Source organism: Giraffa tippelskirchi, chromosome 13 (assembly GCF_054371585.1).
Source record: "Giraffa tippelskirchi isolate mGirTip1 chromosome 13, T2T-mGirTip1v1.2.pri, whole genome shotgun sequence".
In the NCBI taxonomy this organism is placed as follows: Eukaryota; Metazoa; Chordata; class Mammalia; order Artiodactyla; family Giraffidae; genus Giraffa; species Giraffa tippelskirchi.
In genome coordinates, this window is record NC_137287.1 from 89,723,910 (window position 1) to 89,745,531 (window position 21,622).

Consider the following 21,622-nt stretch of genomic DNA (forward strand, 5'->3'; position numbering starts at 1 on the left):
AAAAATTCCACTTCTGGCTACTGATCTGAAGAAAATAAAAACACTAACTCAGAAAGATGTCTGCACCCCAGTGTTCATAGAGCATTATTTTGCAGTAGCCAAGATATGGAAACAATATCAGTGTCCATTGGCAGATGAATGGATAAGAAAAATGAGACCTGCCTGCCCACTCACCCACACCATCCATAAGCACACAGTGCAGTATAATTCAGCCATTAGAAAGAAGGAAACTCTGCCATTTGTGACAACATGGGTGAACCTGAAGGACATCATGCTAAGTCAGAAAGACAAATGCTGTGTGATCTCACTTATATGTGAAATATTTAAAAAAAAAAAAAAAAACCTCATAGATACAGAAAACAGATTGGTGATAGGCAAAAACAGGTGACGGAAGCCAAAAGGTACAGGCTTCCGGTTATAAGTAAGGGCTGTTGGTGTGTTGTACAGCATGGAAACTGTGGTTAATAGTGTACTATGTTGCATACTTGGATGTTGGTAAGAGAATAAATTTTAGTAGCTCTCTTCATTAGACTTATTGTGGTGATCATTTTGCAGTACATACACATATGTATGTTGTGTTGTACACCTGAAACTAACATAATGATGTATATCAGTTATGCCCCAATCAATCAGTCAATCAATTGCACGTGAAGTCTAGGGAAAAATAAATTAGTGAAAAATTTTTAAAAAGTCATTTCACCATGTATGTGAGGTTTTATTTCTGGGCTATCTATTCTGTTCTGTTTTTCTATGTGTCTGTCTTTATGCCACTACCACACTGTTTTGATTACAGTAGCTTTCTACTAAGTTTTTAAATCAGAAAGGGTGAGTCCTCTGACTTTGTTGTTCTTTTTCAAGAAGCATTGTAACATTCAGGGAAATCCAATCAGATGACTGAGAGCTTTTATTAGCCACCTTGGAGAAAGAAATGAGACACACCAGGAGTGAGGCCCTTCCATCCTAGTGTGTAGGATCCCTGTCAGAAATTCTGCCCGGATGCTCTGCGCTGGTCCCTTTTACAGTTCAGCTCTGGGTGATGTGCACTCCACACTAACTTGAGATGTGTCTAAGACCATGAACTTGGTAAAGTTTTCTGGGCTGCTTTTACTTTCCTGTTCCTCTTAGATTAGTTTGGCTAGAAAGCATCTGTGAAAATTGATGTTATTAGATATAATTTTTCTGTACTTTAAAAGAATTCACATTCCATACTGACTGTTGTGGGACTGGCTGCTGCCTTTAGAGAAGCTCTTAACTGTAGCTATACTGAGACTGCACTTGGGTTCCTGTCAAATGACAAGCTTATGTCACTGCACAAACGGGTGTGACCTTCAGCAAGTCTTTGCCGACAGGAGTCGTGCGTCCAGTGTGCTCTGCTGGTCCCTCTGCTGCATGACAGGTGCAGGGCTGGGTCTGGAGGTGAAGCACGAGTCGGGTGTTGTCTCTGCCTAGAGAGGGCACGTGAGTGGTCACATGTCCCCATGTACTGTACAGGCTGTGGTGGGGTCGCAGTCAAAGCCACCATTCAAATGCAAGATGTCCCGACCTCATGGGCTGGGGTGACTAAGTCCTGGGGGACCGGGAAGTTTTGCTTGTGGCTTACTCATTGAAAATGGGAAGACTAATGAGAACCCACTGCCTACCCTCTCCTAATGGAACCAGAGCTTGGCTACAGTTGTCCTGTCTGAAACCACCCTTGGCATTGGTGTCTGGTCCAGTGTGATCTGTGTGGCCTGTGGTGATGCAGGAGTCCTGAGGCTGGGCTCTGGCTCTAGCGCCTGACACGGCCTTGCTGTCTTGCAGATGTCTCATGCAGCCACCAGTGCCTTCTGCCGTTCTATTAAGCTGCAGTGTGAGCTCTACCCCTCGAGAGAAGTGGCCATCTGCTTGGACCCTTACTGTGGACTTGGATTTGTCCTGTGGTGCCTCTGTAGGTGAGTTTTCTCTGTATCTCTGTGATATAAGTAAACATGCATGCTTTTTCAGATCACCTGTGAGCTCAGACCTGCTCATGGGAGGGGGCTGCCTGCAGGATGTGGCTCCCCCTCAGCCTGGCTCTGCATGCTGGTAGCCAGGTAGTGACACTCTCCAGCGTCTGGAAGGTTAGTCTCTGTAACATTTGCTGAAACTAACAGAGACAACATCTGGGGCCACTCTTGAGAAGCTATCTGTTGGGAGCCCGTTTTCCAAGCAACTCCCAGACCCTGGGCTTGCTTCTTGTAGCTCCAAATCTTTGCAGATGTCCCAGGCCTGGAACTGACCAGGGACATCCAGGCTCTTTCCTCCTCGGCTTCTCCCTGACTCTAGTTGGGGGAGGCCGGGAGCAGACTCCTCTCCCCTCCTGGCAGGTATCAACAGTATGTATGGAAAGAATGAATGTTTATTGGTGTTTTTCTCTAATTGTACATATAGGTTCATCGTAGAAACTTGAGAAAATACAAAATAATATAAAGAACAAAATGAAGCTTTCCATAAGATACTACCTAGTGAAAGTGAAAGTCACTCAGTCATGTCCGACTGTTTGCAACCCCATGGATTATACAGTCCATGGAATTCTCCAGGCCAGAATCCTGGAGTGGGTAGCCTTTCCCTTCTCCAGGGAATCTTCCCAACCCAGGTCTCCTGCATTGCAAGCAGATTCTTTACCAGCTGAGCCACAAAGGAAGCCCAAGAATACTGGAGTGAGTGGCCTATCCCTCCTGCAGTGGATCTTCCCAACCCAGGACTCAGACTGGGTTCTCCTGCATTGCAGGCAGAGTCTTTACCAACTGAGCTATCAGGATGATTCCAGTAAATAAACATTAGCATTTTGGCATATAGTCTTTCAGATTTTATTTTCTAATGTAGTGTACTACTTTTTATTAACATTTTCAAACATATGCAAGTGTATATGTTTTAAGTGTGTAAAAATGCTGTAACAAACACCAGGGCCCAACAGCCAGCTTTACATGGACTGTGTTTTGCCAGTTTTGTGTCAGGGTGATGGAAGTGTTCTAGACTGCATTGTGGTGAGCATTGTATGACTCGGCAAATTTGTCAAAGTTCTTTTAATTCTGTGCTTCAAATGGTTGGATTTATGATACGCAAATTATACCTAAGTAAAAACTGTTGGTTTTTTTTAAAAAGAAAATTCCTTTCCTTGAAGTAACTGAGGTGTATGGCACAGACCCTACCGTGCCCATTCAGGAGGCTAACCAGTGTGATACCACAGGGCGACATGTGTTATCCTGAGTTGTACAACTGCCTTGCTCAGAGTGCCCAAATTGTGAGAGTTATCAATTCTTTGTATGTTTTATCAGGTTAATCTAAAATCATTGAATTATAAACGTGTACCTTTATATTAGTTACCAGAATGTATTTTTTCTCTCTTTTCCTGGTCAACCATTTTTTATTTTAATTTTTTTATTTAGGTTTTCTTTTTCAGAGCATTGTTAGCTTCACAGCAAGATTGACGGAAAAGTGCAGAGATTTTCTGTTCCACCCCACCCCCACACGCACAGCTTCCCCATTATAAGCATCTCCTATCAGAGTGTATGTTTTTTACAAACTAGGAAACTACCTTGACATATTGTCATCCCAGAGTCTGTAATTTACATCAGAGCTCACTCTTGGTGTTAGAGAGAGCCCAGAAACAGACTCACGTAAGTACAGTCCTTTGATCTTTGACAGATGTGCAGAAGCAGTACAACCATATAATGGCCTTTTCAACAGATGGTGTTGGAGCAACTGGACATCCACCTCTGCCCCCTGCAAAGAAATAAATCTACACAGAGGCTTTGTGGCCTTCTCAAAAATAGATCAAAATACATCATACACCTAAATGTGAAACATAAAGCTATAAAACTCCTAGATGATAACTCGGGAGAAAATCTAGATAAATCTTGGGTTTGGTGATGACTTTTCGACACACCTCCAAAGGCTTGATCATGAAAGAAATAATTTACAGACTGACTTTATTAAAATCAATTGTCTCTGCTCTGCAAAAGGCACTGTCAAGAGAATGGGAGCAGGCCAGAGACTGGGAGAAAATGTTTCCAAAGTGTTTTTAAACTGTTCTGTTCTTTTTGAAGTTAAGATCTAAACTGAAATAGTTGAGGTTCCAGAAATTTGCAAGAAATAATTTCTTCCCTATAAGCAACCTGCTATTAAGTTGGAAAGTATAATAGCCAGTGCCAAGAAATCAGTATTGGTTAATAAATGAAACAACAATCAACTTTTGTTGGATTGAGACCAAAAAAAAGGCAAGTAGAAAATTGGTGAATCAGGTTTTCTGTGTGTCCTCTATTAGGATTTAATAGCTTTTTTATTAATGTTGACTTCCATTTACAGAAGTGAAGACAGAGGTGAAACTATGCTTAATTTCCACAAGTGTGCTTAGTTTCTCTAACCTTGAACTCCACACTGTGGACCCCACCTTTTCGTGCCCTTAGCAGTCTGATCAGGCAAATCTTTTATCATGATGTGTATTCTTAAGAAAGCTAGTAATAGGTGATTTGCATTTTGTTTTCTTCATTTTGGGTCTCCTTATGATAGGATTTAAAAGGAAAATGCTGATAACAATATGGAAATGATAGATTGTCATAATTAAGAAGTGTATCGTTATAGGGTGTTGATGTACATTTTGGTTCCCTAATACACGAGACTGCAGTGTTGTTAACTGAGCTTGGTGTGTACCAGAAAATGGGAGTCTTTGGTGACAGAGAAGTGTGTAAACTAGAGCTGGAACAGAAGCCAGGCAGGGGTTCTAGCTCAGGTGGTCCTGTTCACCCTGATTCACGAGTGGGTTGAATAATATTTGGTGCTCATGGAAAACTCCAAGCCACGTTTCCTGGTGGATAATTATGACTTATATGGTGCATGATGTGCAGGGTTGTTAGATCTTGGGCTGTTACCTGGCGTTGATCCAATTTTAGCCAGGATTGTTCTTTTAACATCAATTCAGCAGAGGTAAATTTTTCATTATTTTTATTTCTTCCTGCTTAATGCCGCCTTGAGGATTCTCACTGAAGTTGGCACCTGAGCTACAAAGGAAGCTCTAATTCAGGGTCACTCCATACATGGTCTATAGGCAGATTCTGGAGCACCACATTGCAAAGGGCAGAGGGTGCATTGGTGTCTGTGGCACTAAACACCAAGCAGTCACCCACCTGGGGGCTGCTGCACGTGTCGGTGTGCTCAGGGGCAAGCGTCTCCCTTAGCTCTCATGGCCCCTGGAAAGAAGACGAGTGCTCCAGGCGTGGTCACAGGACCTGTGTGTGTGAGGGGCAGCCCTGGTGCGCTGTAGATCTAGGCTCCTCTTCAGACCCCAAGTGTATATTCTTGAAAAGCTGACTGGTTAGAATTGAGAAAACAAGCAGGACGTGCCGGTTTCTCAACCAGATGGAAAAACTGATTTTAAAGCCCTGCAGTGTTGGATACAAGAACTTTTGGATAAAAGTGTGTTTTCACAAGCTGCAGGGCTTGTCTCCATTTGTGCAGAAGTGTTGTTGGATCCATCTGATTTGCAGTAAGTAGCTGTTTGACTAGGATGTCAGTATTTGTAATACAGATGTGTTTGCTGTAGTGCTGTTTGATCTCTTAAATAACCACCATATTATAAAGTCATCCTTAAAGACTTCAATCAGTTTCTGAAAACAGATCTTAGAGAAAAATTGACAGAATTTTGAGTATTACAATTATTGGAATGGGCTCTTACTGATTTTTATATAATGTCTATAAAAATAATTTTTATACATTTCAATAGGGCTCCAATGGAATGTGCAATTTTGCGTATTATGTGCATAGCAAAACTTTCACATTAGCAGGATTTCAAAGGAAATATTTGCAAACATTCAAAGGAAAGTTTGGGATATTATAATCCTTTATCCTGGTTACTGAGACCAGTCATTACATCCTCAGAGCTCTTGGATTCCCTGGTTGCTCAGATGGTAAAGAGTTTGCCTGCAATGCGGGAGACCCAGGTTCGAACCCTGGGATGGGAAGATGCCTTGGAGAAGGAAATGGCAACCCAATCCAGTATTCTTGCATGGAAAAACTCATGGATGGAGGAGCCTTTTGTTCTGATGGGTGGGGCTATGCTCAGTAAATCTATAATCCAACTTTCTGTTGATGGGTGGAGCTGTGTTCCCTCCCTGTTATTTACCTGGGGCCAAACTATGGTGGAGGTACTGAAGATAATGGTGACCTTCTTCAGAAGGTCCCTTTCACTGATGTGCTGCTACACTCAGTGTCTGCACATCAGAACAAGGCCCAGTTTCCCCCACACTCAGTCTCTCCCATCAGGAAGCTTCCATAACCTCTTATCCTTCTCCATCAGAGGGCAGACAGAATGAAAACCACAATTACAGAAAACTAACCAATCTGATCACATGGACCACAGCGTTGTCTAACTCAATGAAACTATGAGCCATGGGGTAAAGGGCCACCCAAGACGGACGGATCATGGTGGAGAGTTCTGACAAAATGTGGTCCACTGGAGAAGGGAATGGCAAACCATTTCAGTATTCTTGCCTTGAGAACCCCATGAACAGGATGAAAAGGCAAAAAGAAAAGACACTGAAAGATGAACTCCCCAGGTCGGTAGGTGCCCAGTATGCTACTGGAGATCAATGGAGAAATAACTCCAGAAAGAATGAAGAGATGGAGCCAAAGCAAAAACAACACTCAGTTGTGGATGTGACTGGTGATAGAAGCAAAGTCCGATGCTGTAAAGAGCAGTGTCGCATAGGAACCTGGAATGTCAGGTCCATGAATCAAGGAAAATTGGAAGTGGTCAAAGACGAGATGGCGAGATGGCAAGATGGCAAGAGGAGATGGCAAGAGTGAATGTCGACATTTTAGGAATCAGCGAACTAAAATGGACTGGAATGGGTGAATTTAACTCAGATGACCATTATATCTACTACTGTGGGCAAGAATCCCTTAGAAGAAATGGAGTAGCCATCATAGTCAACAGAAGAGTCTGAAATGCAGTACTTGGATGCAATCTCAAAAATGACAGAATGATCTCTGTTCGTTTCCAAGCAAACCATTTAATATCACAGTAATCTACGTCTATGCCCCAACCAGTAATGCTGAAGAAGCTGAAGTTGAACGGTTGTATGAAGACCTACAAGACCTTCTAGAACTAAGACCCAAAAAAGATGTCCTTTTCATTATAGGGGACTGGAAGGTAAAAGTAGGAAGTCAAGAAACACCTAGAGTAACAGGCAAATTTGACCTTGGAGTACAAAATGAAGCAGGACAAAGGCTAATAGAGTTCTGCCAAGAGAATGCACTGATCATAGCAAACACCATCTTCCAACAACACAAGAGAAGACTCTACACATGAACATCACCAGATGGTCAATACCGAAAACAGATTGATTATATTCTTTGCAGCCAAAGATGGAGAAGCTGTATAAAGTTAGCAAAAACAAGACCTGGAGCTGACCGTGGCTCAGATCATGAACTGCTTATTGCCAAATCCAGACTTAAATTCAAGAAAGTAGGGAAAACCACTAGACTATTCAGGTATGACCTAAATCAAATCCCTTACGATTATACAGTGGAAGTGAGAAATAGATTCAAGGGATTAGATCTGATACACAGAGTACCTGAAGAACTGTGGATGGAGGTTCGTGACATTGTACAGGAGACAGGGATCAAGACCGTCCCCAAGAAAAAGAAATGCAAAAAAGCAAAATGGCTGTCTGAGGAAGCCTTACAGATTGCTGTAAAAAGAAGAGAAGTGAAAAGCAAAGGAGAAAAGGAAAGATATACTCATTTGAATGCAGAATTCCAAAGAATAGCAAGGAGAGATAAGAAAGCCTTCCTCAGTGATCAGTGCAAAAAAATAGAGGAAAACAACAGAGTGGGAAAGGCTAGAGATCTCTTCAAGAAAATTAGAGATACCAAAGGAACATTTCATGCAAAGGTGGGCACAATAAAGGACAGAAATTGTATGGACCTAACAGAAGCAGATGATATTAAGAAGAGGTGGCAAGAATACACAGAAGAACTGTACAAAAAAGATCTTCACGACCCAGATAATCACGATGGTGTGATCACTCACTTAGAGCCAGACATCCTGGAATGTGAAGTCAAGTGGGCCTTAGGAAGCATCACTACGAACAAAGCTAGTGGAGGTGATGGAATTCCAGTTGAGCTAGTTCAAATCCTCAAAAGTGATGCTATGAAAGTGCTGCACTCAATATGCCAGCAAATCTGGAAAACTCAGCAGTGGCCACAGGACTGGAAAAGGCCAGTTTTCATTCCAATCGCAAAGAAAGACAATGCCAAAGAATGTTTGAACTACTGCACAATTGAACTCATCTCACATGCTAGTAAAGTGATGCTCAAAATTCTCCAAGCCAGGCTTCAGCAAAACGTGAACCATGAACTTCCAGGTATTCGAGCTGTATTTAGAAAAGGCAGAGGAACCAGAGATCAAATTGCCAACATTCGCTGGATCATGGAAAAAGCAAGAGAGTACCAGAAAAGCATCTATTTCTGCCTATTGACTATGCCAAAGCCTTTGACTGTGTAGATCATGAGAAACTGTGGAAAATTCTGAAAGAGATGGGAATACCAGACCATCTGACCTGCCTCTTGAGAAACCTGTATGCAGGTCAGGAAGCAACAGTTAGAATTGGACATGGAACAGCAAACTGGTTCCAAATAGGGAAAGGAGTATGTCAAGGCTGTATATTGTCACCCTACTTATTTAACTTATATGCAGAGTACATCATGAGAAACGCTGGGCTAGATGAAGCACAAGCTGGAATCAAGACTGCAGGAGAAGTATCAGTAACCTCAGATATGTAAATGACACCACCCTTATGGCAGAAAGTGAAGAAGAACTAAAGAGCCTCTTGATGAAACTAAAAGAGGAGAGTGCAAAAGTTGGCTGAAAACTCAACATTCAGAAAACTAAGATCATGGCATCTGGTCCCATCACTTCATGGCAAAGAGATGGGGAAGCACTGAAAACAGTGGTTAATTTTGGGGGGCTCCAAAATCACTGCAGATGGTGACTGCAGCCGTGAAATTAAAAGATGCTTGCTCCTTGAAAGAAAAGTTATGACCAACCTAGACAGCATATTGAAAAGCAGAGACATTCCTTTGCCAACTATGGTCCGTCTAGTCAAAGCTATGGTTTTTCCAGTAGTCATGTATAGATGTGTGAGTTGGACTATAAAGAAAGCTGAGCACCAAAGAATTGATACTTTTGAACTGTGGTATTGGAGAAGACTCTTGAGAGTCCCCTGGACCACAAGGAGATCCAACCAGTCCATCCTAAAGGAAATCATTCCTGAATATTCATTGATGCTGAAGCTGGAACTCCAATACTTTGGCCACCTGATGTGAAGAACTGACTCATTGGAAAGGACCTTGATGCTGGGAACAGTTGAAAGCAGGAGGAGAAGGTGATGACAGAGGATGAGATGGTTGGATGGCATCACCGACTCAATCAACATGAGTTTGAGTAAACTCCAGGAGTTGGTGATGGACAGGGCGGCCTGGCATGCTTCAGTCCATAGGGTAGGAAAGAGTGGGACATGACTGAGCAACTGAACTGAACTGAACTGAAAGCAGTCACCAGTTTGTAGCATTTGTTCTCAGAGCAGATGCTTTCAGCTCTTCACCACTGAGTATGTTAGCTGTGGGTTTGTCATATAAGGCCTCCATGCCTGCTTTCTGGAGTGTGTGCTTAGTTGCTTTAGTTGTGTCCAACTCTGTGCAACCTCATGGACCATGGCCTGCCAGGCTCCTCTCTCCATAGTGTTCTCCAGGCAAGAATGCTGGAGAGGGTCGCCTTTTCCTTCTCCGACTTTCTGGAGAGTTTTTAATCATAAATGGGTGCTAAATTTTACCAAAAGCTTTTTCTGCATCTATTGAGATGATCATGTGGTTTTTATTCTTCAATTTGTTAATGTAGAGTACTAGACTGATTTGCAAATACTAAAAGATCCATGCATCCCTGGGCTGAATTTCCCTTGATTGTGGTATATGATCCTTTTAATATTGTTGGATTCAGCTCGCAACTACTAGAGCTCATAAAGTTAATTCAGTAAACTGGCAGGATACAAAATCAATACACAGAAATCTGTTGCATTAACAGTAAAAGGGCAAAGAGAGAAATTAAGGAAAAAACCCCATTTACCATCACATCAAAAAAAATAAAATACTTAGGAATAAACCTCCTAAGGAGGCATAAAGACCTGTACTCTGAAAACTGTAAGATGCTGATGAAAGAAATTTAAGAGGACACAAACAAATGGAAAGATACACTGTGTTCTTGGTCAGTATTGGACAGTTCTTGGACAGAATCAGTATTGTTAAAATGACTATACTACCCAGGACAATCTATACATTCAACACAATGCCTATCAAATTACCAAGGGCATTTTTCACAGATATAGAACAAAAAATTTTAATTTGTATGGAAATTTAAATTTGCATGAAAACATAGAAGACCGAATAGCCAAAGCAGTCCTGAGAAAGAAGAATGGAACAAGAGGAATTAGGCTTCCTTACGTCAGACTATACTACAAAGCTGAAGTCATCAGTACAGTATGGTGCTGGCACAGAAAGAGAAACACAGGTCAATGGAAGCAGGATAGAAAGTCCAGAGGTAAACCCATGCACCTGTGGTTAGTTAATCTAGGACATAGGCAAGACTATCTATACTGGAGAACAGATAGTGTCTTCAGTATGTGGTGCCGGGAAAACTATAGCTATCTGTAAAAAAAATGAAATTAGATCATTCTTTAACACCACAGGCAAAAATAAACTCAAAAGGGATTAAAGACCTAAACTTAAAACCGCATACTGTAAAACTCATAGAGGAAAACATAGACAAAACATATCATTTGCAACAATATCTTCTTGACTCCATCTCCTGGAGTAATGGAAATAAAAACAAATGTGACCTAATTAAACTTGAAAGCTTTGGCACAGCAAAGGAAACCATGAACAAAATAAAAAGACAACATATTGACTGGGAGTAAATATTTGCAAATGATGCAACCAACAGGGGATTAACCTTCAAAATATGCAAAGAGCTCATGCAGCTCAATATTTTAAAAAACCCAGTCAAGTAATGGACAGAGATCTAAAATGACATTTCTCCAGAGAAGACATGTAGATGGCCAACAGGCACATGAAAAGATGCTTAACAACATTGCTAATTATTAGAGAAATGCAAATCAAAACTATGATGAGGTATCACTTCATACAGTCAGAATGGCCATCATCAAAAAGTCTACAAATAATAAACTCTGGAGAGGGTGTGGAGAAAGAGGAACCCTCCTACAGTGTTGGTGAGATTGTAAATTTGTGCAGCCACTATGGAGAATAGAGGTTCCTTAAAAAAACTAAACACGGGATTACCATATGATCCTTCAGTTCCACTCCTGGGCATCTATCTATCTGGAGAAAACTAATTTGAAAAAAATATATGTACCCCAGTGTTCATTGCAGCATTGTTTACAGCAGCATGGAAATTTACAAAGACAGGGAAGCAACCTAAATGTCCATTGACAGTTGGATAAAGATGATATGGTATATATACACAAAGGAATATTACTCAGCTCTAAAAAAAGAGTGAAATAATGCCATCTGCAGCACCATGTATCGATCTAGAGATTATCATGGTAAGTGAAATAAGACAGGGAGATACCATATGACATTGCTTATATGTAGAATCCAAAAGAAAAAAGATACAAAGGAGTTTATTTACAAAGCAGAAATAGACCCACTGACATAGAAAACAAACTTACGGTTACCAAAGGGAAGAGTGGTGGGGAGAGGTATAAATTAAGAGTTTGAGATTAACGTATACACACTATTATATATAAAATAGGTAACCAACAAGGAAGGCCCTACTATATAGCACAGGGAACTATACTTAGTATTTTGTAATCCCATATGAGGAAAAAGAATCTGAAAAAATACATCTGTGTGTGTGTATAATTGAATCACTGTGCTGTACCCTGGAAGCTAACACAGCTTTGTCAGTCAGCTACTTCATCCAGGCGTCCTTGGGGCTCAGACGGTGAAGAACCCTCCTGCCATGTGGGAGACCTGGGTTCAACCCCTGGGTCGGGAAGATCCCCTAGAGAAGGGAAAGGCTACCCACTCCAGTATTCTTGCCTGGAGAATTCCATAGACAGAGGAGACTGGTGGGCTCCAGTCTAGGGGGGTCACAGAGTAGGACGTGACTGAGCCCACACACAAGAGAATGCATGTATTTTCCTTAGTTCTTTTTTGGTATTTATTTGGATCGTTTTGAGTGAAATTATAATCATATTCTAATTGTCTTAGTTTTATTTACTCTGAATGTCAGTTTTCTGAATTCAAGTTGGGCATGCTTTTCCTCAGTTGTCTGTTCAGTACACATGCAGGCTGCATGGCCTCTGTTGCAGCCCTCTTCTCTGCCTATTGATGTGGCTGCCACAGCAAGACAGTACTGCAAGGACTGAGGGCCAGGTCCCAATGAAACTTCAGTTGCTAAACCAGACAGCATCCAGTTCGTCAACTGCTCTTCCGAACTTTCAGACCTTTTAACCAAAATTCAGTCCTGTGTTTCCCACTGTGAGATTCAGTTTGTTAGTGTAGTAGCTTTGAGAGAAACCTACCAGCATCATAGCTTTGAGATACTTCACCAAGTGCTCAAAATGACAGTAACTGCAGATCATAGTTACATAATTCTTTTGTGTTTTTCAGAATGTTTTCATAAACACCTTTTGTTTTTTATTTACAAACACCCGGAAGTAGAGTTGATGTGACTGTCCCCTTTTGCAAATGGAAGCAGGTGTTTCTCAGAGGCCAGTGGATCCCCCTCCTCCATCCTTGCTGAGCCCTCCTGTGTCTCTCTGCAGTGTGTACTCTGGGCACCAGTCCATCCTCATCCCGCCGGCAGAGCTGGAGACCAATCCTGCCTTGTGGCTGCTTGCCGTGAGTCAGTACAAAGTCCGGGATACATTTTGCTCCTATTCAGTGATGGAACTGTGCACCAAGGGGCTGGGATCGCAGACTGAATCCCTCAAGGTAAGCAACCCAAGAGTTCCTGGGGCATTGCCAGCATCCTGGGGAAGCACAGTATCAGAGGGCATGAAAGAGGTGTGGTGGGGCAGCCACTGTCACCTGAGGGTTTACAGAGTTGCTTCTACATGAAAACCTCATTTTATACCATGAATGTTTTCCCACTGCCAGAGTTAGAGATCAGAACGTATGTTATTGATGTCTTTAATTCTGTTAGGGCTGCTCAGAGGGCCCTGAACTGCCTTTTTAATTGTTGGTGGACTCAGTTTTATTCCAGTGATGAGGTTACAGTCATAGGTCTTAATTTGGCCACTCATTTCGTTTTTCTTGAAGACCTTGATTGTTATATCTGGGTCCTAACCAGATTTCAGTTGTACAGTTCAGTGAACAGTGGTTTGGTTTTATTTATTAATATTCAGTTACCATTATGTGATAGCCAAGGACATCTCGGTAGACATACCATAATATTCAAGTAACTAGTAGAGAATAATTATAAGACCTGTTATGGTTAGTATTCCAACTGTTCACTGTTTCTATGCTCAGATCTATGTGAGAGAGAGAGTATGTGTATGTATACACAGGTTATATTTGTGTGTATGTATATATATGTACAAATTACCTATACACCTGCCATTAGTAAAGCAATGTATTTCTCGCTCCTGGATTTTGTTTCCCTATTCAGACCCAATGCATTAAGCTTGAACAAGAAAGCAAAATGCATGGTAACTTAGATATTAAGCTACAGCAATAAATTATTATGTCTTCAGTTCAGTTGCTCAGTTGTGTCCGACTCTTTGTGACCCCATGGACCGCAGCACACCAGGCCTCCCTGTCCATCACCAACTCCTGGAGTTTATCCAAACTCATGTCCGTTGAGTCGGTGATGCCATCCTACCATCTCATCTTCTGTCGTCCCCTTCTCCTCCTGTCTTCAATCTTTCCCAGCATCAGGGTCTTTTCCAATGAATCAGTTCTTCGCATCAGGTGGCCAAAGTATTGGAGTTTCAGCTTCAGCATCAGTCCTTCCAGTGAACACTCAGGATTGATCTCCTTTAGGATGGACTGCTCGGATCTCCTTGCAGTCCAAGGGACTCTCAAGAATCTTCTCCAACACTGCAGTTCAAAAGCATCAATTCTTTGGTGCTCAGCTTTCTTTATAGTCCAACTCGCACATCCATACATGACTACTGGAAAAACCATAGCCTTGACTAGACAGACCTTTGTTGGCAAAGGAATGTCTCTGATTTTTAATATGCTGTCTAGGTTGGTCATAACCTTCCCTCCAAGGAGTAAGCATCTTTTAATTTCATGGCTGCAGTCACCATCTGCAGTGATTTTGGAGCCCCCCAAAATTAAGTCAGCCACTGTTTCCATTGTTCCCCCATCTCTTTGCCATGAAGTGATGGGACCAGCTGCCATGATCTTAGTTTTCTGAATGTTGAGTTTTCAGCCAACTTTTTCACTCTCCTCTTTACTTTCATCAAGAGTCTCTTTAGTTCTTCCTTTCTGCCATAAGGGTGATGTCATCTGCATATCTGAGGTTATTGATACTTCTCCTGGCAGTCTTGATTCCAGCTTGTGCTTCATCCAGCCCAGCGTTTCTCATGATGTACTCTGCATATAAATTAAATAAGCAGGATGACAATATACAGGCTTGACGTACTCCTTTTCCTGTTTGGAACTAGTCTGTTGTTCCATGTCCAGTTCTAACTGTTACTTCCTGACCTGCATATAGATTTCTCAAGAGGCAGGTCATCAAGTGGTCTGGTATTCCCATCTCTTTCAGAATTTTCCACAGTTTCTCATGATCCACACAGTCAAAGGCTTTGGCATAGTCAATAAAGTAGAAATAGATATTTTCTGAAACTCCCTTGTTTTTCTGTGATCCAGTGGATGTTGGCAATTTGATCTCTGGTTCCTCTGCCTTTTTAAAATCCATCTTGAACATCTGGAAGTTCACGGTTCACGTACTGTTGAAGCTTGGCTTGGAGAATTTTGAGCATTACTTTGCTAGCGTGTGATATGAGTGCAGTTGTGTGGTAGTTTGAACATTCTTTGGCATTGCCTTTCCTTGGGATTGGAATGAAAACTGACCTTTTCCAGTCCTGTGGCCACTGCTGAGTTTTCCAAATTTGCTGGCATATTATTTCTTGAAGTTATGTTTATATAGCAAAAGAAATTTATAAAACATGATTATTATTCATGTCCACCTATGTTGTGCTATAAAATGATTATGTTTCATGAACTTTCCCACAGGGTGCATATGTAAATGACCAAATGAAATAAGTGATATCTAAGCACTTTGCACTTTGATTAGTTTAACCCTTACATCGGCTCTCTGACTTGGATCCATTATTGTCTCCATTTTAAAGATGAGAAGACTTAAGTTACAGAGTAATCAAGCACCTTTTCCAAGTTCTTACATTTAATAAACTCAGGGCCAAATTTTGGATCTCTGGCCCCAAATGCACCGTCCAGAGCCTAGGCTGCATTCTCCCAAACACGTGTGTGTCAGGGACCCTCCTGTTTTGCACACTCACCTTGCCCCATGTAGCAGCATGTCTGGAAGGTTGCCCTCAGCACAGGGGCCCTGTCAGCTCTCCCAGCTGTGGCTGGCTCCTGGTGACTTTCCCGTGTGCACTGGAGACCCCGTCACTCCCGTGCTGCCATGTCAGTGCTGCTCCCATCACAGTCTGTGCTCTTCCTGGACTCTGTCTGGGAGTGTGTTAGGCTCAAGGCACTTCATTTCCAGCTCCAGGGTGTTTCCATGTCATTCATTTCATGGAATTTAGGCAGAACTGAGCTGTGCTTCATCATGACAGTTTAATCTCAGGACATGAAAGAAGAACGGTGTTTAAGAAGCTGCCCAGATGTTTTTGTTTTCCATTCCTGTATTAAAAGTAGGTTTCTCATTTCTCTCCAATGTGTGTTCTGTGTATCCAGGCTCTCAGTAGTGTATACAGGTGCTTCTGTTCCTCCCCAGACCCTGTCCTTTAATTATTTTATCCAGATCTTGTTTTTCTTCAACTTTGCTCTTCATTATGCTTCTTGAGTTACTTGAAATGTTTGTAATGGCATCCTTGATAATTGGATATGGGCCGTTTTTTGTTTACACATATGTTCTACAGCATTTTGATTACTGGTGTGGACACAGAGCTCTGGGAATGAATATCTGTGTGGAGTTTCTGTGGTTTTGTGGGTCTGGGTGAGGAGCCTGCTGGTCACACCTTAACACTGGCAAGTGTGACCTCCTGCCTCTGTCATTATTTGTAGGCACGAGGACTGGACTTGTCCCGCGTGCGGACCTGTGTGGTGGTGGCAGAGGAGCGGCCCCGAATAGCACTCACCCAGTCTTTCTCGAAACTGTTCAAAGACCTGGGCCTCCACCCGCGGGCCGTTAGTACCTCGTTTGGCTGTCGAGTGAACCTGGCAATTTGCTTGCAGGTGAGTTTCCCTGATGCTAATAAGTGCTTAGGTCACAGAGTGACTTTTAAAGACAGGCATACAGCGCCAAACTGCTCACCACAGTTCCCTGCTGATGCTAACCCACATTTAGAAGGAATCTTTCAATCAAATGCATGTGGTTGGTGCACACTTGTTTCCTTTTTTTTTTTTTTTAGTTAAAGTCTGCATTTGTCAGTAACCATTATTCATAACTAGCATTCACAGGCTTATTCTGCCCTGGGACATTTTAAGTTTTGTAGCAAGAGTTGCTGTTTGTCCAAACCTCTCGTCAGGCTCTTTAAAGATGAGATACTAAACAAATGTTTCACTGTTGCAAGAAATCCTGTCCCTTGAAGTACTTAGTCTCTTGTATGCAGACAGTGATTTCTGTAGGGAGAATTCCAGTCCATTAAGCAGGTTCACAAATTTGCTCCTGTGATGACACCATTGAAGTAACAATTGCTGCATTTCTAAGGCAGAGCTGTAAGTGAGGCTGCCCTCATAAAGTAGCCTTGTATCCTACGTGGCCAAAAATACTTGTTTCCTGTCTCTTCATTAGCCCACTTCTGACCATCTTCACTGTTCTCTCCTGCTCTGAACTCTTTACCTGAGATCTAGTTTATGAAGGAGAGGAAGGTTGTGTGGGAACCTCCCCCAGTGCCCTTCAGGCCACCTCAGCCAAAATGAGCTGGTCCCAGGCTCAGCTGCAGGCTCTGTTCCTTTGAGCGTATGAAAAGGACAGGAACTTCCTTCACAACAGGTGCTGGAGTGGAGGACAGTTGCCGCAAACCAGCTCCCGAGCTCCCCTCCCTGCCACCTATCATGTCCCCCGTGTGTGGCCTGAGATGCTGCTTCTAGTTCCCCTTGGGCAACCATGGGAAGCTCCTGGTCTGCTGCCTCCTGGCTAGAGCTCTCAGTATTTGGACTTCGGAGACAAAGCACTGACTGTTCCCCACACAATCAGTCTGATGAGATCGCTTTAGAAAAATCAGCGACAGGAAGCTTTTCTGATTTTCATTAGATGTTCCTTGCCTCTGTCTTCCTTCTCTTTGAATCAGCTCCATTTTTAAACATTTGTAACTACCAGAGTCCTCAGGAGTCCATTGAGCCTTGTTCTGTGATTGAAGTAATCTGAAGGATTGGATTGATTTGCCCAGCTGGTCCTTTAAATGCTTAGATTTTTTTTTTCCTCTTCACCTTTATCTGTTCTGCTTGAGAAGAAATGAGAAATACACTCATTAGATGAATCCGGACATAGGATTCTGTAACACTCTCTTCTGCAAGCAGCGGAGAGTGAATCACGAGTCCACAGAAATCTGTGAGAGACAGGCCCCTGCCCACAGCGATGTTATTCTCTCTCTCAGAATGCTGGCAGATGAAGGGAGGAAGACATAGAATAGATCCCATATTAACAGATATCATTTAGCATTTGTCCACTTCATACAGGCAACAAAGAATTCTATAACACTTTTATTATGTAAAATTAAAACTTTGTAGACACCAGAAATAAAGCACTTATGTTAGTTACCTCTTTTTTTCATTTATTTCCATCTACTTAATCCAAAATGTTTTAAGAAGTTTTTATAAGGAAACAGTAAATTAAATAGGAAAAGTAAAATACACTAAAAATAATGGAAAAGGTAGAAGTGACAGAAAATAAGGGTGAGAAGCCAAGAATGAAGTTGGCACGTAGGTATTTGGCACCTTGTGGCTTGAAATACAAGCTCCATCGGTCTTTGTCCTTACCACCTAGAACTGGACCTAGTGCTTTGTAAATATTTAATAAATATGTGTTGTAAGAATGTTGACTACTTGAAGTTGCATACTTTTAATAACAAAATAATATATTCTTTTATAGAAGACAGTCCCATCAGTGTGATGTGTAGGTCAAAGTTGCAATTGCCAGTCCCAGGTCACAGTGCTCTTTTGGAATCTTGGCAGTGTCTTTAAGGATTTTGTACATTTTAAATTTTTCTACTTGTGTGCTTTACTCTCATCTAATTTTCGGCCAGTTTTTCTGAATGGTCAGTATTAGAAAATAGCTGAAAGTATTAATGAGTCTGGCAGTAGAGATAAATCAGGTAAATTCAAGTGCATCCCACTAAGCAGTGCAGGCTCTCTCTCCCTGCCATGCCTGCAACCAGATGTGCGTCGGGGTTTTGGAGTTTTATGGTTTGGGGAGCTAGACCATGTGTGCTGTGTGGGACACAGCACACAGCAGGATATGGGCAGAACCGTTACCGCACATGTGGTGTCTCTGGCATGCTCCATCCTGGGAGTAGCCTCGTGTCAGCCAGAGTCAGATTTTACTTACAGAAACTCAAGACACAGTTCTGGCCCTCAGGGAACCACATGGACAGGAGACATACAGATGAATTTTTCAGGAAGTGAGTAAAATATTCTTAAGAAAAATGAAGTAAGAGCATAAAGGAGGGACAGAGGAGGCAGTTTTACAGTTAGGGTAGCCAAGAAGGACATCTCTGAGTTGACAGTTCTGCAAAGCGCCCTGTGACATGAACATACAAAAATGTGGGCAAAAGCAGCAATAAATGCAAGGCAGGGTTGGTCAGTGGAAATGTTTATTTTCTATTAATTTTTGCATAAATCAAAAAATAGGTGATTGTGATCCCAAACAAGATCTTCCATGACCAAGATAACCACGATGGTATGATCACTCACCTAGAGCTAGACATCCTGGAGTGCGAAGTCAGGTGGGCCTTAGGAAGCATCACTACGAACAAAGCTAGTGGAGGTGATGGAATTCCAGCTGAGTTATTTCAAATCCTAAAAGATTATTCTGTCAAAGTGGAAATTTCAATTTGGAAATTTAAACTCCAAATTTAAATTTGGAAAACTCAGCAATGGCCACAGGACTGGAAAAGGTCAGTTTTCATTCCAATCCCAAAGAAAGGCAACGCCAAAGAATGTTCAGACTACCACACAACTGCACTCATATCACACACTAGCAAACCAGGCTTCAACAGTACGTGAACCGTGAACTTCCAGATGTTCAGGATGGATTTAGAAAAGGCAGAGGAACCAGAGCTCAAATTGCCAACATCTGTTGGATCATAGAAAAAGCACAAGAGTTCCATAAAAAACATCTACTTCTGTTTCATTGACTATGCCATAGCCTTTGACTGCATGGATCACAACAAACTGGAAAATTCTTCAAGAGATGGGAATACCAGACCACCTGACCTGCCTCCTGAGAAATCTGTATGCAAATCAAGAAGCAACAGTTAGAACTGAACATCAAACAACAGACTGGTTCCACATTGGGAAAGGAGTACATCAGGGTTGTGTATTGTCACCCTGCTTATTTAACTTATATGCAGAGTACATCATGCGAAATGCTAGGCTGGATGAAGCACAAGCTGGAATCAAGATTGCTGGGAGAAATACCAATAATCTCAGATATGCAGATGACACCACCCTTGTGGAAGAAAGTGAAGAAGAACTAAAGAGCCTCTTGATGAAAGTGAAAGAGGAGAGTGAAAAAGGTAGCTTAAAACTCAACATTCAGAAAGCTAAGATCATGGCATCTGGTCCCATCACTTCATGCCAAATAGATGGGGAAACAATGGAAACAGTGAGAGACTTTATTTTCTTGGGCTCCAAAATCACTGCAGATGGTGACTGCAGCCATGAAATTAAAAGATGCTTGCTCCTTGGAAGAAAAACTATGACCAACCTAGACAGCATATTAAAAATCAGAGACATTCCTTTGCCAACTAAGGTCCGTCTAGTCAAAGCTATGGTTTTTGCAGTAGTTCATGTATGGATGTGATAGTTGGACCATAAAAAATGCTGAGCGCCGAAGATGCTTTTGAACTGTGGTGTTGGAGAAGACTCTTGAGAGTCCCCTGGACAGCAAGGAGATCAAACCAATCCATCCTAAAGGAAATCAGTCCTGAATATTCATTGGAGGGACTGATGCTGAAATAAGTCCAATACTTTGGTCACCTGATGCGAAGAACTGACTCACTGGAAAAGATCCTGATGCTGGGAAAGATTGAAGGCGGGAGAAGGGGACAACAGAGGATGAGATGGTTGGATGACATCACTGACTCAATGGACATGAGTTTGAGCAAGCTCCCGGAGTTGGTGATGGACAGGGAGGCCTGGCGTGCTGCAGTCCATGGGGTCTCAAAGAGTCAGGCATGACTGAGTGACTGAACTGAACTGATCTGAAACAAACAGAGAAGACATAGCTTGAGGTTGAGGTCTGAGAGCAGAAGCCCCATGTCTCTTGTTCCCATTGTATTTCTGCAGGGTCTGACACATAAGAAATGTGTAATAAAGGTATTAAATATACCAAAACTGAATTTTTAAGAATAATTATACAAATAAGGAAAACAACCTGAAAAGTTATGAATTTTTAGAGTCTGAATTTTTTACAAAAGAATATTTATTTTAAGAAACAAAAATCAGAAAATACTAGCCAATAAATAACACCCATCTGCCTGGAGAGAATCATCATCAATTCCTTAATGTAAAACCATGAAAAACAGAAATGCTAAGGTAGTTCCCAAATTCCAAGCCCTGTCCTAAGTGCTTGAAGGTATTGTGAAATTCATGCCATTTTTCTTATGGAACCCCGGAATTAACAGCATGTGTGAAATCAGTGAGTGTTTTCAGTTGATTGGTTGTTGTTTGAGGGCATGTTTTCTCAGCTGGATGGCCCTCTGTGCTTCCTCAGGGCCCTCGACTGGACTGTGTGCTCTGGGAGAGGGCAGGCCTCCATCTCTCGAGGTACATAGCCAGGGACCTTGTCCAGACGAGGAATGGAGACGCATCTGAGCTGTGCTCTCAGAATTATGTTTCTCGTGTCCATGGGTCACCTTCTAGAAGTGTCCCCTGGTCTTGGGGAGGCTGAGTTATGCAGCTAGCAGATTGTGGTGACTGCAGAAAGAAATGTTGGTGATGCATGAGATTCTGAGGTGCCTGAGTAGGGAGACAAGAGGCCGGACTCATACAGAACTGTGCCCATGCAGAAACCTGGGCTTGTTCCAGCTTTCTTGGGATGTCAGGAGAGACAGTCAGCCAGGGAAGACATGCAGCATCCGAGGAGCTTCCACTATTGGCTTTACAGTTTTTCCCCTGTGGACTCCGATACTTTTGGATGGTGGAGGTGGGCACCGGAACCTGGCAG

At 42.2% G+C, this 21,622-nt stretch overlaps 1 protein-coding gene across 9 annotated transcripts in view; it reads left to right on the forward strand.

Moving 5' to 3' along the window:
- The window catches only part of DIP2C (DIP2 acetate--CoA ligase C (putative)), a 302,006-nt gene that overhangs the window by 263,565 nt on the left and 16,819 nt on the right, over window positions 1-21,622 (forward strand). For all 9 annotated transcript variants that reach the window (XM_081560688.1, XM_081560689.1, XM_081560685.1 and 6 more), the window contains 3 exons: window positions 1,801-1,931; window positions 12,861-13,029; window positions 16,297-16,467. In XM_081560688.1, coding sequence (XP_081416814.1) covers window positions 1,801-1,931; window positions 12,861-13,029; window positions 16,297-16,467 — 471 coding nt within the window. The remainder of the gene's footprint in view (window positions 1-1,800; window positions 1,932-12,860; window positions 13,030-16,296; window positions 16,468-21,622) is intronic.